The sequence below is a fragment of the Leucopleurus acutus genome (genome assembly GCF_964270905.1).
Source record: "Leucopleurus acutus genome assembly, chromosome: 1".
Classification (NCBI taxonomy): domain Eukaryota; kingdom Metazoa; phylum Chordata; class Mammalia; order Artiodactyla; family Delphinidae; genus Leucopleurus; species Leucopleurus acutus.
In genome coordinates, this window is record NC_139142.1 from 142,066,020 (window position 1) to 142,081,618 (window position 15,599).

General features: G+C 53.8%; 1 protein-coding gene across 1 annotated transcript in view; it reads left to right on the plus strand.

The window, feature by feature from the left end:
* PML (PML nuclear body scaffold) overlaps positions 1–2,712 on the plus strand; it is a 41,937-nt gene extending 39,225 nt beyond the window's left edge. Inside the window, exons 8-9 of the mRNA XM_082842584.1 lie at positions 706–856; positions 1,897–2,712. Of these exons, the coding sequence (XP_082698710.1) occupies positions 706–856; positions 1,897–2,651 (906 nt within the window). The 3' untranslated portion in view covers positions 2,652–2,712. The remainder of the gene's footprint in view (positions 1–705; positions 857–1,896) is intronic.
* The last annotated feature ends 12,887 nt before the right edge of the window (positions 2,713–15,599 follow it).

The following is a 15,599-nucleotide window of genomic DNA, read 5'->3' on the forward strand; positions in this document are numbered from 1 at the left end:
GGAAAAGCCAGGTACCTCGCCCCTTCCAGAGAAACACCTGAGGTTCGAGATGAGCCTCCTTCCCCCCGTCCCAGGTTTATGATATTTGTTCTGAGTCTGCTCAGAGAGACGACATCAGGAGCAGACACGTCGGGCCCTGCCAGCCTCGGCCCTGGCACCTTCCCTAATCCTCCACACCCAGCCCTGCTCGCACATGCGCACACTCACCCACAAAGTATCACACTTTCACACACACTTGTGTCGACACAGGTCCACAGCCCCACACCCCTCGTGCATACCCCTTTCACACACACTTGTGTCGACACAGGCCCACAATCCCACACCCCTCGTGCACGCCCAGATGCACACACACACGATATTTGCATTCATTCCCACACATTTTTCACGCACGCTCACACTTGCTCACGTGATCTCATCCTACTCACGCACTAACGCACATGTCCTGGTTCACAGGCACAGCCCTCACACGTGCACGTTCACATCCATTCATGCGCTCACTTGGAGACCCATCTTCCCTTTCCCAGTAACATGCCCTCCCTCAAGTGCACACAGATGCCCCCACCATACCCATGTGCTTGAGTCCCCCCCGCCACACTCATGCACGCACAAGCATGCACGCCTGCTCACGGGCGCAGGCTCACATCGCCACTGCGCTCCCTCTCGCCCCCCGCAGACCCCTGACCTGTTGGCTTTTCTGTGTTGCAGTCCTCGCGAGAGCTGGCCGACAGCAGCAGCGAGTCCAGTGACCTCCAGCTGGAGGGCCCCACATCCTTCAGGATCCTGGACAACAGCCTTGAGGACTCCCGAGCAGAAGACAGGCCCCTGGTTTTCTTTGACCTCAAGATTGACCATGAAAGTGGGTTCTCCAATGACCACCCCCCACCCCTTTCTAGCTTAGTCCCTGAGTCCCCAGGATAAGTGCAGACAGAGCCATCTGCGAGTCCGGGAGAGCCCTGAGCTCTGGCCGATGGCTGCAGCCAGAGAGTGGGCAGAGCACTGGGCCTCCCAGGTATTTGAACTTGGTTCTTTGAATAAGGACATCTGCTTTGGCCAGTGCCTAAAGGCTTAAGGCAAGAGCCTCCAGGGGTTCCCGCCCACCCCACCCCCATCTTAGGGAGCCTTGGGAACACGCTTCTAAACAGAAGCACGATGTGAAAGTCGCTGCTGTGAGACCAGCAGTCCAAGCACAGCCTTAGGCCATGACTGCACATTTCTGAATACAGGGCCCATTCGTTCCACGGTAGCTGCACAGGGAGGCCAGCAGAGCCAAGGTCCCAGAGGAGTATGACCCCTTCTCCCTCAACTCCACAGTGCTTGCCCTGGCCCTGCAGAAGGCCAGGCCCTGTCCTGCGGCCTGGACTCAATGTGGTGCTCAGCCCAGGCAGATGGAAGCAGCAGGTGTTTCCATAGGACAGAGAAGCAGTTTGCAGACCTCACTGGAAGATTCTGGGCCGTGCTTTGCATGGAGTGGACTGGGCAGGTGTGCTGTCTGACCCAGTGCTCTGACAGCTGAGGGCCTTAGCTATGTGACTGATGGGACTGGAGGCCGGGGAGGGCTAGGCAGAGGCAGTGAGGGGTCTCGAGTGCAGGTGGGTGGAGGCTGGCAGAAGACAGACAGGAGGCGCCTGGAGTGAAAGCGTTTGGTGAGCTCGGGAAGGTGGCGGGGCAGGAGGGAGCTGGACTCCCAGCAGGGGAGCAAGGGGGCGTGGAGGGCAGCCCCGCCTCCCCTTGGGAGCCAGGGTCCCAGCTGCACGTGAGGCTGATGTTTGTTTCCTGCCAGCAGGCCCCAAGGTGGGGTCTCTGGATGGGGGGATCGGCAGCCCTAGAGGACCCCCTGCTCCCGGTGGTACCTCGCGGTGCCCTTGGGGCCTCACGCTGCCCTTCTCTCCTGCCCAGCCCAGAAGATTAGCCAGCTGGCAGCCGTGAACCAGGAAAGCCAGTTCCGCGTGATCATCCAGCCCGAGGCCTTCAACATCTACTCCAAGGCCGTCTCCCTGGAGGTGGGGCTGCAGCACTTCCTGTGCTTCCTGGGCAGCATGTGCCGGCCCATCCTGGCCTGCTATAAGCTGTGGGGGCCCGGCCTCCCCAACTTCTTCCAGGCCCTGGAGAACATGAACAAGCTGGGGGAGTTCCAGAACGCCATCTCAGGCTTCCTGGCCACCCTGCCCCTCATCCGGGAGTGCGTGCCCGGGGCCAGCAGCTTCAAACTCAAGAGTCTGGCCAAGACCTACCTGGCGAGAAACGTGAGTGGACGCAGCGCCCTGGCAGCCGTGCTGACCATGCGCGACCTGTGCCGCCTCCTCGACGTGTCCCCGGGCCCCCAGCTGGCCCCGCACGTCCACTCCTTCAGCAGCCTGCAGTGCTTTGCGTCCCTGCAGCCCCTGGTGCGGGCGGCTGTCCTGCCCCGGGCTGAGGCCCGCCTGCTGGCCCTCCACATGGTCAGCTTCAAGGAGCTGCTGACCGCACACCGCCATGACCCGCAGAGGGGCCTGAAGAAGTACAACCGCTTCCTGAGCCTACAGACCCCCTCATTGCCCACAAGCCAGCCTGCACTCAACCTGCAGGCTCTGGGCACCTACTTCGAAGGCCTCCTGGAAGGGCCGGCCTCCGCAGGGGCAGGAGGCATTGCTACCCCCTCTGGCTGGCCATAGCTTGGCAGAAAGGGCTTCCCAGCAGAGCTGAGAGGAAGGGATGACTGGCTCAGACCCTTCTGGGGACAGAGAAGGATGGGGTCCCTGAGCCAGGCCCTGCCCATCACAGCAATCCCAGGTCCTGGTCCCCAGTTCTCCTTTGTCATTTGGTCCAGAATCAGTTTCCTTCCCTGGGACCAAATTCCTCTTCTCTAAAAATCCCACAGAGAAGGTTCCAAGGCCAAGCAGCCACCTGCCAAGCAGCCACCGCACGGATCCCTGTGCGGCCCTGGGAGCACCGGAAAGTTAGCTCACCAGACCCCTGGCCCCTCTCCTCCAGGTGCCAGAACCTGGGAGGTCCCTGGTGAAGAAGGCCTGGCCGCTGGGCTCTCGAAGTGGCCCCCGTATTGCCCCAGCCACCCGATTCCCACTCCCAAGGGTGTCCTTGCCGCTCCTCCCTGACCCCTGGCCGATGCCCCAGGGGGGACCTTCTGACAGCACCCACAGACACTGTCTACAACACCAGTGGTCCCACGGGTACATAAGTGCCTTTCAAACCAAACCACCCCTTAGGGATTTGGGTTCTCCTAGCTTTTCCCTGCCCGGAGGCCAGCTCCGTTCACCTCCCCTCTGGAGTATTTTCACCCACAAAGGGCCTCCTCTCAGCAGAGACAGGGGCTGCTGCTCCATGCCTGTCCGTGCTTCCAGACTGCGACCCTTCCAAGCCTGCTTCCCTCCTCCTGCCTACACAGATGCCTCCCCTGAGTCGAGGCTTTGCCCTTCACGTTCTCTGCACTGTCCCCGGCCCCCAGCCCTCCTGAGGTGCGTCCTCCAACCCAGCGCCGCTTTCAGTGGACTCCAGGGACCCACAGCATTGGAATCTCCCAGCAAGCTGCTTAGTGCATTCTCCAGACAATTCTGTTGCCTGCCAAGTTTCAGAACCATTGCCCTGATAGACTCTCCTCCAGGGAGAAGCAGAGAAGATCCTGGCCCTGGACCTGACTGTGTGCATTGAGTGGAACCCGGGCAAGGGCCTGAGCCCCCACCTCCCCACCTGTGAAATGGGCTGGTTAGCCAGCATGGTCCTAGAGCTCGCATCCAGCTCTGCCATTCTGGGGTTTTAGGAATGGACAGCAGGCCTCTGAGGCAGTGGTCAAGGAGGTTTTCATTCTTGAACCCTTGGTCCCAGCCCTAAGCTAAGGTCCCCAACCTTGTGGTCACGCTAGAGGTCAGCAGCAGAACACAGGCAGGTCAGGCCAGTCTCGTCTGACTAGCAGAACCACGGTCCCTTCCCCTCTGCCCCTCTCCCATCCCTCTTCCTTGGCCCCCTGACACTAGGATGCCTCCATGGCTTCAGCTTTCACGTGGGTGAAGGCTTTGCACGCACACCCCTGCCCCCATCCAGCGGGGGGCCCCTGAAGACCCACTGAGGGATCACGCAGGAACGTGCCGCCACGTTGAGAGTGCTGTGGCCCTAACAGTGAACTCGGATGCATTTCAAATAAGATTCCGATTTAAAGTAGGCGCTGGCTCTGAAGCTCAGTAAAACAGGCTGGTGGGTGAGGGGAGGAGGGGGCTGGAGCCTCAGTCTGGCTGTGATGACCATCTTGGCAACAGCAAGGCAGCGCTTGGACCACTCCTCACGGCATCTTCCCCTCAGCCCCACCTTGGGACTGAGCCTGCCAAGCCCAGCCTCACAATGCTTTCTACCTTCAGATGGAGTTGATCACAGGTTTTACAGCAAAGGGCTGTTCTGCTCTCTCTCCACTGTCACAGCCTCTAATAAAGATGTGAATCGTCAAAGCCTGATGCCCCAATCACAAACTCTGCTCAGCCCACCCCAGGAGCCACTGGGCAGCCTCTTGCCTGGCAAAGGGGGCACTTGCTGGCATATCTGTTCTTTGTGGGGTGTCTTTCAGGACTTAGTAGAGCTGAGAGGCCCTTGTTGCTCAGGTATGGGCCTCAAGGATAAGAAACCCCATTCCAAGTGGGCAGACCAGGGTGGGCCTGTCTGGGATCATGTCCAAAGCGGGGAGCCACCCGGAGGGAAAGAAGCACCCACTTCAAGAATTACCCCCTAGAGGGAGTCAGAGACCAGAGACCAGGGTCTGTAGGAGCTTTACCTCTGTTGGAAAATCCTGTACCCTGGTTGTCACAGATGGAGTTCTCATTAGTGCCTGCAGGGATTCCCCTGGCACAGGCAGTGTAGGAATTAGCAACCCCCCTGGCCTGGGTGACGAGCCAGGTAATGTGATTTGAGCAGTGCCACTGCCCTTAGCCCCACCTACCTGTCCCAGGTGCCCAAATTCCAGTCCTGGAGTTTTAGTGTCTAATTGCAAATCCAAATATGTCTCTTGTGCTTCATCTTTGAATCCTATCTCAGGTTTATCCATGTCAACTAACCACAAGCTTGCTGGGCTAGAAGTCAGGACGCTGAGTTTCAATCCTCACTTAGTTGCCTCTGACTCTAGTCTGGTACATCAAACTCGTCGATGCTTATGCTCTGACTCTGTAAAATGGTATAATATGGGTTGTTTTTACCTCATAGGATCTCGTGTGAACCAATGAGAAAATGTTTCTGAAAGTAGCCTTTTAATGTATGAAGAACCACACAAATGTAAGATCTTATTTTACTGACAACAAAGATGACAGTGTTATCGCTTTATAAGTTACAGAAAAATAAACAGATATTGGATCTTAGCAAACAGAGGACTTCGGCTTGTCTTCAGGGGAATAAAGAACAAGATCTGGCATGGAGCAGACAACTTAGTGGGGCTGGAGGGTCCTGGGTCCCAGGGAGCCGGGAAGGAGAGCAGGGGAGTCTGCCTTGGAGTGGTTGAGCAGTAGGTGGCTTTGTGTCCCCAAAATACCCAGATGGGAGGTTTCAGCCACGCAGCCCTGGAGCAGACAACAGCTTTCCTGCGGCAGCCCAGCTCAGCCCTTCCCAGCCCTCCCCTACTCTCAGGCCCCTTTTTGAGGCCCAAGAGCTCAGGGACACCCCCAGGAAGGTCGCTTGAAAATCTGCTTTAACCTCAACCGTTCTCGTCCTTTTAACTGCACAAAACTCAGCCGCTGCTCCAGTGCTTGGCCCTGCTGTTCCCCCACCCTGCACCCTCCCCTCATCCAGCCCTGGCCGGCCCCACCTCCACCCTTATTCCTACCCTAGACTCACTCTGACCCCTAGTCCCAACCTTGACAATTCTCCATAATTCAGAGCTGACCCTTCACCCTACACCTCCCGCAGGCCCCGCCCCCCCCCGCTCCCCCCTCCACCTCCTCTGACCTTAGGCTTGTTTCCACCTCACACCCCGGCTGCCCTATACCTAGAGGAAGGGGTCCTTTCTCACCTCTCTTCAGTCCTCACAATTAAGGGAACTACACAGCTAGTGACATGAAATGTCAAGTCAGAGAGAGTCCTACCTTGTGGATCCTGCCCAGATGGAAGGGGAGCTGAGCCAGAGCAGCTCCCAGACTCACCAGCAGAGGGCGCTGCAGCCCCACAGGGTCTGGTGTCGAGGCTGCTGCTCCCCGCGGATGGCGAGGGGTGTGGTGTCAGATAAAGGCTCTGGGTAGCAGCAGTCTTTTTCAAAGTGCCACGCATACTTCCGGTGGTGTGGGACATATCTTTAGGTAGATGGTGCGTGGAGAAACATTTTTAACGTGTATTTGTATTTATTTTATTTATATTTATAATATAAATATATTTGTATTTATTTTAACATCTATTAGATGTATTTATTATTTGTATTTATTTTAACATCTATTAGAAAAAATAGAGGCAGCCCATCAACACCGTGATTTCTGGAACATGGTTGCTCAGAATGACGCTAAAATGGGATTCTTTACAGGTCTAATTTAAAGACAAATATGAAGTAACTACAAGCTCCGAAGGAACACAGGTATAGCAAAACTTGTGACTGTGGAAGTGGGGGACTTAATTTTGGGAAATACTGGGTTACCAGGGGCATTCGAGTGAGGATTAGAGCTAAGGTTAGGGCCCACGTTAGAACTGGAATAAGATGGGGTGGGGTTAGGAGTTGGAGTGAAGCCTAAGGTTAAAATTTGGGGTTATATCAAATTTAGGGTCATATTTGGTCATTAAGGTTAGGAACTGAGTTAGGAATTTAATTAGGAATGGAGTTAGATAGGGAGTTCCCTGGTGGCCTAATGGTTAGGATTCAGTGCCGTCACTGCTGTGGCCCGGGTTCAATCCCTGGTCGGGGAACTAACAGATCCTGCAAGCTTCATGGCATGGCCAAAATATATATTTTAAAAAAAAAAAAAGGAATGGAGTTAGAGTCACTCTTCAAGATACAGGTGTCAATTTAGCAACAGAAAAGTCCATGAAACTGTGGACAGATGGGCAGGAGCTTCTGAGGAGGATCCCCTAATACAGAGCCTCAAGCGTAGTCAGACTCCCTCCCCATCCTCTTCTAGAAGCATCCAGCAGGGGTTCCACCGGAGCTCACTGAACCCTGGAGAGAGCACGATGACCCATCCCATCCAGGTGTGAAAGCCTCCTGGACAAGCAGGTGAATAAAGCTCCCAGCTAACACGACTGAAAGATAACTACGTGCTGGACACTCTTTTCTCATTCAGACATCCTGTGCGGTTACATCGTCATCCTCGTTCTGTCCAGGACGTGGGACGGGCGTTAGGGCAGGAAGGTGGGGTACCTTGCTCCAGGTCATTCAACTTGAATGTGGCAGGGTTGGGATTTGCCCCACAGGGAGACTGTGCCTACACTGGAGCCCTCTGTGGGCCACACTGCCCGATGCGTTGCCATGCATTTGGGGGGGTGGTTTTCCACCCTCTCCTTCCCGTGCCCTCCTGGTCTGTTGATCTCACATGACGCAGGGCCCAGCAAACTCACACCCCAACCTTCTGGTCCCAGTGTCCCAGAATTTGAACTTATCCTAATTCTATTTTTTTCTTTAAGGACTGTGCTTCTCCAACTTTTTTGCCCATTACTGCCCCCCTGAGGGGCCTTTTTAGACAAATTTTTTCCTAGTCATGACGCCCCCAATGAAATTTTAGTACTGTGATTCCTTCCTTAGGATTTTCTATATATAAGATTAGGTCATCTGCAAATAGAGATCATTTTGCTTCCTTACACAGATGTACTGTATATCTGTTTATGTTCTGTGGTCCTTTGGAGGGTCAGAAACCACTGGAATATCTAAGGTTGTTAGTGCCCTTTCCACCCTGGACCAATTTTCATCTTCTCTGGGGCAATGTCCCCGTTGAGAATGCATGATTTAGGGTAAGAGCCTATCCCCAGTTATAATGCAAGTAAGAAGCGTCATGGTGGGTGTTAGTCCCTCCATGGGGCTCAGTTCACAGGTCGGGGTGAGGTGAGAATAGGCTACAGGGAGCTGGGAGGGAACGTGGGCAGAGGTCTCTGAGGACATGCTTCCCCGGGGTGGCCTTGGTCCTGGACTCAGTCCCAGGCCCAGGTCCAGGATGAGCCTGGGGACAGGGAGGGACGGGGTCCGCACCAGCACTTTTTTTTGTCTCGGAAACCAGGTGTCAGCTCCAAACCTTTTGGACCTGAATAAAGCAAATGCCTGTGGGGACTCTACTGAGAGAAGGATCAAGAATTTCAACTGACTCCCCCTCTCGAAAAACAAAACAAAAAGTTTGAAAATCTCTACCCACTCCTACAAAATGCATTGGCTGCCCACACAGGGAGAAATTCCTTCATTCTTGGCTCAAGGAACTTCCTTAAACTCAGCCCAGAAGAATTCTTTAAAGACCAGCTGCCTGGACTTTGCTAAAGTCAGTTTATAAATATTATAAATATCCCAAAGTTGATAGCCAAGCAGATTACAAAAGCTAGCTAGCAAACCACAGAAATTTTCCAGAAAGTTAGCCAGCCAAACCAGTGTGATGGGAAATATTGTGAAATCCGGTGTCGCTTGTCTGATCGTCTAAAACTGAGTTCTTTGTGCAGACCAAGTTCAGAGGGCCCGGGGGTAGAATTTACCTGAGGGCTGACACTCTCCTGGAGCTCTACAGCCATAAAGCCCTGGCTGGACACCACAGTGGACTGATTCTAGAGTAAGTCAGACCAACCAAAGAGGAGGCAGTGGGTGGGTGAGGCTGGGCCCACAGTGGTGGTGCCCCCGTTGAGTCTGCTTGGGGTGGGCAAGGATGCTGAGCAGTAGTTAGCACGTGGGCTTTGGAGGGACCTGGTTCAAATCCCAGCTCTGCTGTGTGACCTTGAACAAACTACTTAGCCTCTGTGGTCTCATAGGCAAACTGGGGGTGACAATACCTACTTAGAAAATTGTGAAGATTAAATGAGATACATAAAGCACTAAAGTTAGGGCTTCCCTGGTGGCGCAGTGGTTGAGAGTCCACCTGCCAATGCAGGGGACACAGGTTCGTGCCCCGGTCCGGGAAGATCCCACATGCCGCAGAGCGGCTGTGCCCGTGAGCCATGGCCGCTGAGCCTGCGTGTCTGGAGCCTGTTGCTCCGCAACGGGAGAGGCCACAGCAGTGAGAGGCCCGCGTACCGCAAAAAAAAAAAAAAAAAAAAAAAAAAAAGGAGTCATTAAAGCACTAAAGTTTGTGAATTGGCAATCCTCAATAAAAAAAAAATAACTCTATACATCCAACGCCACAGAGGAGAAGGCATTTGCTGACTCCCGGAAAGCACTGCAGGCTTCTCCCCTCCTCTCCTCCCTCCCCTCCCTCCCTTCTGGTTCCAGTCCATTTAGGATTTGGGCAACTCTGCCCCTAAATCCTTCTCCTGGTGCCTCTGTCCCCATCTCTCCAAACCTCCTCCACTGTCTCCTCTACCCTGACGGAGTCACCCTACAGGCTGGAGGGATTTACGGTCCCCTCCCTCCTCAGCCCCGACCTGGGTACCAGACACAGCCATCTACAGGCAGGTCACTTTCTGGCAGCACCAACAAAGATGTGGGTTGAACAGAGGAGGTCCTGGGAGAAGCAAATAAACACATCAAGTTTCCAGCTGGGTCTGGAGATAAGGGCTGGGGGTGGGGGGTTGATGGGGAGACAGGCTGAGGTATCTCAGGCGCTGCACCGGTTCACCCTTCCCAGCCTGTCCATGCTGGTTTTGCAGGCGGCAGGAAAGCCTATTGGGGGAACTTCAAAGAGGACATTGCAGAGAACTGCGGCGGGGGGTCGGGGGAGGCTGTCCCTCCTGGGGATGAATTTGGGTAGGGTTAGGCCTGATGAGGGAGAACGTGAGCTACTGTCCCAGCTGAGGCAGTGGGGAGGGATTCTTAGCGCCAAGGCACAGAAGAGGAAACTGGAACCAAGAAGGGAGAGAAGCTTTTCCGAAAGTCTCACAGGAAGTCAGTGGAAAAGCCCCCAACCCCTGATCTCCTGCTCTGGATCCCCTTACACTGAACTCTGCCTGGTTGTTACCAAGATGTGGCCATTAGAACTGGATTTGCCCGGGTGCAGATTGAAGGCACGTCTGCATCGGGCCAAGACCCACCCTAGGCGGGGCTCTCCTTCCTCCAAACCTCTGCCCCAGCTGGCAGCCTGGCTGGGGAGCAGCGTGTTGCGATTAGGGCTGCTCCAATCCGGGGCACAACCTCGTCCCTCCCAGACATGTGCATGGCTCTGCTTCTGGTGCCCACGGGCCCTGGAGGAGGACTGCAGCGGGCTAATACAAGACACCTGAAGTAGGGGCACCCGTCCCACTCCAGAAACAGCTGCCCTCTGCCATTGGAGAGGCCACAACTCCAGAGAGTCTCAAGGGCTTCCTAACCAGCAAGGTCAGCGATGGCCACTGAGGTCAGCTTGCCTTTGACCAGACTGCCCTGGGGAGGGCAACTCAGAGAAGCTGAGTGCTGGGGGCATTTCCCAGCCCTACCTGCTCTGTGACCTCCCTCTTGGCCTGTCTTCTCTCCAATAAAGCCAGAGGGGTAGGGAGAGAAGACCTCCAGGCCCTGAGCTCTGATGTTCTGCAACTCTGGACAACTCCCTGTCTGTCCTTTGTCTAAGACAAGTGTAGGTTTCAGAGAGTCCTTCCGGCTTTGGCCCCAGGTGACCTGATGGAGGAGACGGAGCCTGTCCAAGGGACGCTAGCCTTTCAGAAGCCCCAAGGTTCACGCACACAGCATGTCTGAACACGTTGGGAGATGCGGGAGTCTGTAAGCTCTCTTAGGGCAGAGACATTCTCTGCCTGGTTCACAGCGGCACCCAGGCCAATCAGGGCACCTGGTAACATGGGTTGGGGGGGGTTGGGGGGTGGTACTGAATTACTATTTGTGGAATGAATGGCGTAGCAGACCTGCTTCTGCATGCCCATCCCTCTGCTTCTGTGTGCTTTACTTCTGACAGCTCTTACTTGTGACTTTCTTCCGAGGCCTGTCCTTCAGCTACTGGAACTGACTGCCTACAGGCACAGAGACAGGGAAATGCCTGGAAGTTTCCATCCCCGAGGGCAGCCCCTAGCGAATGTCCGGTTGCTGTGCGTCTGTGGAAGCCAAGCTTCCCTACCTAAATCAGGGCAAACTGAGGTGTGATTACGCCTAGAGCTTCCTGGGGTCAGGCCGAGACTGCCTGAAATCACACCCTGGCTTGGCTTCCTCCCCTTCCGTGGCTTCCCCTTTCCCTTGCTGGTTTCTGCTAAAGCATTTCCTTAATAGATCACTGGTGGGTGAATCCTTGTCTCAGCTCTGCTTCTGGGAAACCACATCCAAAAACAAATGAAAAGCCTGGTGACAGCAAGAGACTGAAGATATCCAGGAGGAAATTCAATTTAGTCCATGCTGCCATGTGCCCCCATGGGCTTTGATGGGGACAGTGGATGCAGAGACCTTGGGTGACCCTCCAAGAGCTCTGAGTCTGAGGGATGGAGGAGGAGATTCCCTGGGCCCTGCCCTTGTGGGCTCTGCTGGGGACCACACTGGGTTGCGGGGAGGGAGTCTCTGACTACATATTTATTATGACCTCTCTCCATGTCCTCTTATGGCAGCAGGCAATGGACAGTCAAGGGCCCCAGAACAGAGAGGAGTGGCCTCAACTGCTGGAAGAGTTGTGTCTCCCTTCTGCATCACGCCCCCCCATACCCCACCCCAGCAGCCAGGGAGCTCCTGGCAGTTTTGGCCTTTCTTCCTGGGCCTACACACCAGGCTCCTGAAACATTCATTGGTCAGATTTAATCTCTAATCACATCACCTGCTCTGCCCGCCCCCCCGCCACACACACTCCTACTATGTGAAGGAAGTGTTTTGTAGCAGGACTCCCCCTACCCACAGAGTTGTGCGTAGCAGTTTGGGGAAGGGGGTGGTTAGCTCCTGGGCCCAGGTGTGCTGATGGTCTCAAGAGATGAGGCAGGCTGCAGTGTAGTGGGGAAAACAAAGAAACTGCCCAGGGGCATGAGCAGGAGGGTAAGCGGTGATCCCCAGACTTTCTGAAGACCTCCTCCTGCAGGAAGCCCTGGCAGACGCTCCCTAGAGGCCCCAATTCAACCTGCAAACCTGCTTCTCAAGCCACAGCGCCCCAGGACAGCAGCCCTGGAAGGGCCCCAGAGCACATCTAGCCCATTCTTCTACCTTCGCAATGGTAGAGACTTAGAATGAGAGAGGCCAAGGGGTTGCTTAAGATCACGCCGCAAATCTGTGAAGCTGGTACCTTTGTGCTGTCTCTGCATTCTTCATAAGACCAGTAGAATTCTTCCTCCTGTTTTCCACCTCGACAGTAACGTGCCTCTCTCCTCTGCCATGGGACCCGGTGACATGTTCAGGATGCGAAGTCATGTAGGAACATCTTTGAATTCAGAAAAGTCTCCTGTTCATAAATATCCAACTAACGACTGAAACTTCCACTGCTCCCAAAATAGCTTTGGATCCCAGCACAGGCATTTCCAAGAACAGATTTTTATCCTTTCAAGAATTCTATGAAAGCAGAGAATCGCTTGTATGTCTACCCAAAAGAGCTCCCTGATCCTGGTCACACACTGAGCCCTGACCCTCGTCACGGACTGTGGCCATAGACTGGTCTAGCTTCCAGGTAAGGGGGTATCTACCACAGTTCATTATAATTATGTCACTCTCAATTCATTTTGATACAATGTTAGATTCCTCTGATCCTGAAATTCCCCAACCTCTATTTCAAGGGGATTTCTTTCTTGTAGTGAATCTTGGGATTGACTCTTCAACATCCATTTCAGGGCTAGATGATTACTCTAAGCCAATCAATTCCATCCCCTTTGCCAGTGATTGGCTCAAAGATGGGGAGTCCTAAGCCAATATGTATCAAGAAGACCTCAGGAGAGGTGATGGCTTCTGGAAAGGGAATCGAGTCTCTCTCTTCCACTAATCTGCTACTGATAAGTATGTTACTCCAGCTGCTGCTGAAGCCCTCCAATGACACTGAGGGACCTGAGTCTCAAGTTGAAGCCCTGTTAAAGGAGAGGAGAGAGACAGAAAGAACCCGAGCCTGCCGATGTCATTGAGCTACTCAATCAACCAGCTCTGAAGCCGCCAGCCTGGCTTCCTGCTTGTGAGATGATACACTTAATAGTTTAAAACACTGAGATAGGAATTTTGTTATCTGCAGATGGAAGCATCATAAATAATTCCCTGACCTCCCTTCCCCTGCTTCCCCCTGCCATGGAGGGGCTGGCTGCCCAGGACTCCCACTCTGGGGGAACCAGTCCTGCCTGGGCTGGGTAGAATAGCTAAGCACGTTGCCCAGGCAGGAGTGTTGCCTCTTCCAGGCAGGAGTTCCCCATCTTTGGTGAGACAACTACAGAGCCAGATAATTACATGAGATGCCACTGGAAGAGCTGTCGTTAATTTTGATGGCAATAAAGAGCCTTGCCAGAAAGTTAAGCTCATTTCATGAAAGCACTGGGAGGAAGGTCATGAACTGGATCCCAGCTTATTAATAATGTCGAGCTTCATTTGAACCATTCAGGAAATTCCTCCCAGTTGCCTCCAGCAAACTGCCACAGGTTGCTACTCTCCTTAGAAATCAACAGTCTTCCCATATGCAGATGTGGATTTTTCTGTATTTCCCTAGAAAATAATTAAAGTTACAGAACCCAATAAATACTTCAACAGATTGCGGTTTTAATTAAAAACCTTTCTCCAAGCCTGCACCTGCAGGTCTCTTTTCCCAAAGAGGCACACTGGTGACAGCTGCAAATGTCAGAATCTGGGTTTAAGTATCTGAGACTAGAGATCTTTACAAATAATAATAGTAATTCTGATTTTTACCTATGCCATGGTGTGTGGGAGGTGTAGGGGGGCGTGAAGAGAGATATTTGGGGGAAGGGTCAAGGTCTTTCCCCCTACTGGGGAAGAAGGACACAAGCATGTAGGAGCAGGTTCAGCAGAACATCTCATCATACCTGTACCCAATGCTGCAAGGTAATAATGATGGCTAATTCTAGCTATTGTTGAAAAAAATAAAAGCTCATTTCTGAGCACTACCTAAGCACCAGGTACTAGGTGCTTTGCATGCATTGACTCATTTAATCCTCAAGCAACCCAATAAAATGGGTATTCTTATTTATACCTCTTCCCCACCCCCAGGCACAGAGAGGTTAAGTAACTTGGCCAAGGTCACACAGTGAGTACATGGTGGAGCCTCATGCTAGAACCTTCCCTCTTAACCACTATGTAGCATGTGTATGAGGGAAAGGAGAGATGGAAGTTGGCAGGGGTTGGGGGGGTGTTTATAAACGGGGACTCCAGAAGCTGAAAGGTGGGAAGCTGTGTGTTTAGGAGATTCTGGTTGGAGGGCAGGTGGGAAGGGTCTGCTGAGTAGGCTGCTATGCTGGGGATCTGTGATGCCCTTCTGGGTCCTGGCTTTCTTACTCTCAGGGGCTCTTTCTCATTCATTAAATCACCCACCTGGCACGTTAAATACAAGGGCATGTACAGCTCTGAGTGCAGGTGCAACTGAATCGTCTGCACAGTGTTACATGTCCTAAACCTTTAATCAAACATCTATTACTTCCAACTTTGCAGTTTTCTATTCCCCTCTTAGAGACTGAAAAAGATTTTCTTTTTCAGATCTCGAGCATTTTATAAATCCCTGGCAAAGTCAGAAGACTTAAGGACTGGCTTCTAGGCCTGGGTACTGGACTCAAAGAGAAAGCACTCACGCCATACAGGGACAGTTGGGGAGGAGTACAGGACGGTTTCGTCCCAGGAGAACTAAACTTACTGGCTTGCTCAACGAGCATCCAGAGGGTGCCTACTGTGCCCTGGGCGTTGAAAACACAATGGGGTGTGAAGCCGGGGCTGTGCCTGTGTTGGGCAGGGGTGAGGACGCTGCAGATTCCTGGGACACACGCTGGGTGGGCACGGGAAGGAAAGCTTCGGTGCCTTGGTTTAGCGTCTCCCACTTCGGAACTTTGCGCCACAGGATGCAGAGCCGGGAGCAGTGCACGCCTGGGTCCCGGGCTCGAGCCGCCCATCCTCGGGGCCCAGGGTACCCCAGCCATTGCCCCGCGCCTCTGAGCCCGGCAGGCGGTTTCCAGCAGGGGGAGCGCGCGAACCAGGCCTGGGCCCGAGACTTTGAATAGACAGAACCCGGGTAGCTGGTGCCGGGATCCGGGGGGGTTTAACCCGCCCTACTCTCGGGACCGTGCGGGTCGGCAAGGTCGAAGTTAGAGGTCCACAAAAAGCTGCCCAGAGCTCCAGCTCTCCGCCCTGGGTGTATCTAGGGTCGGCACCCCAGCCTGGTCAAAAAGCCTCAGCCCGGATTCTGTAGATTCCAAATATGGGCCCTCCACGCTGGTGTCTTGGAACCTCATATCCCTCCTCTCCCCTACTTCCACACACCTAATTAGGTGTCTGTTTCTTTAACCATCAAAGGCTTGGGCGGCGGTGGGGGTGCTATCTTCGTTCCCGGTTCCCCAGCCCTTCAGTAACTGTACCATTATCAACATTACAGACATTAGAGGCCCCTGCGCGCCCGGCGGCGCCAGTCGAGATGCTCTCAGTCTTCTAGCTGAGCTCGGAGGCTGAT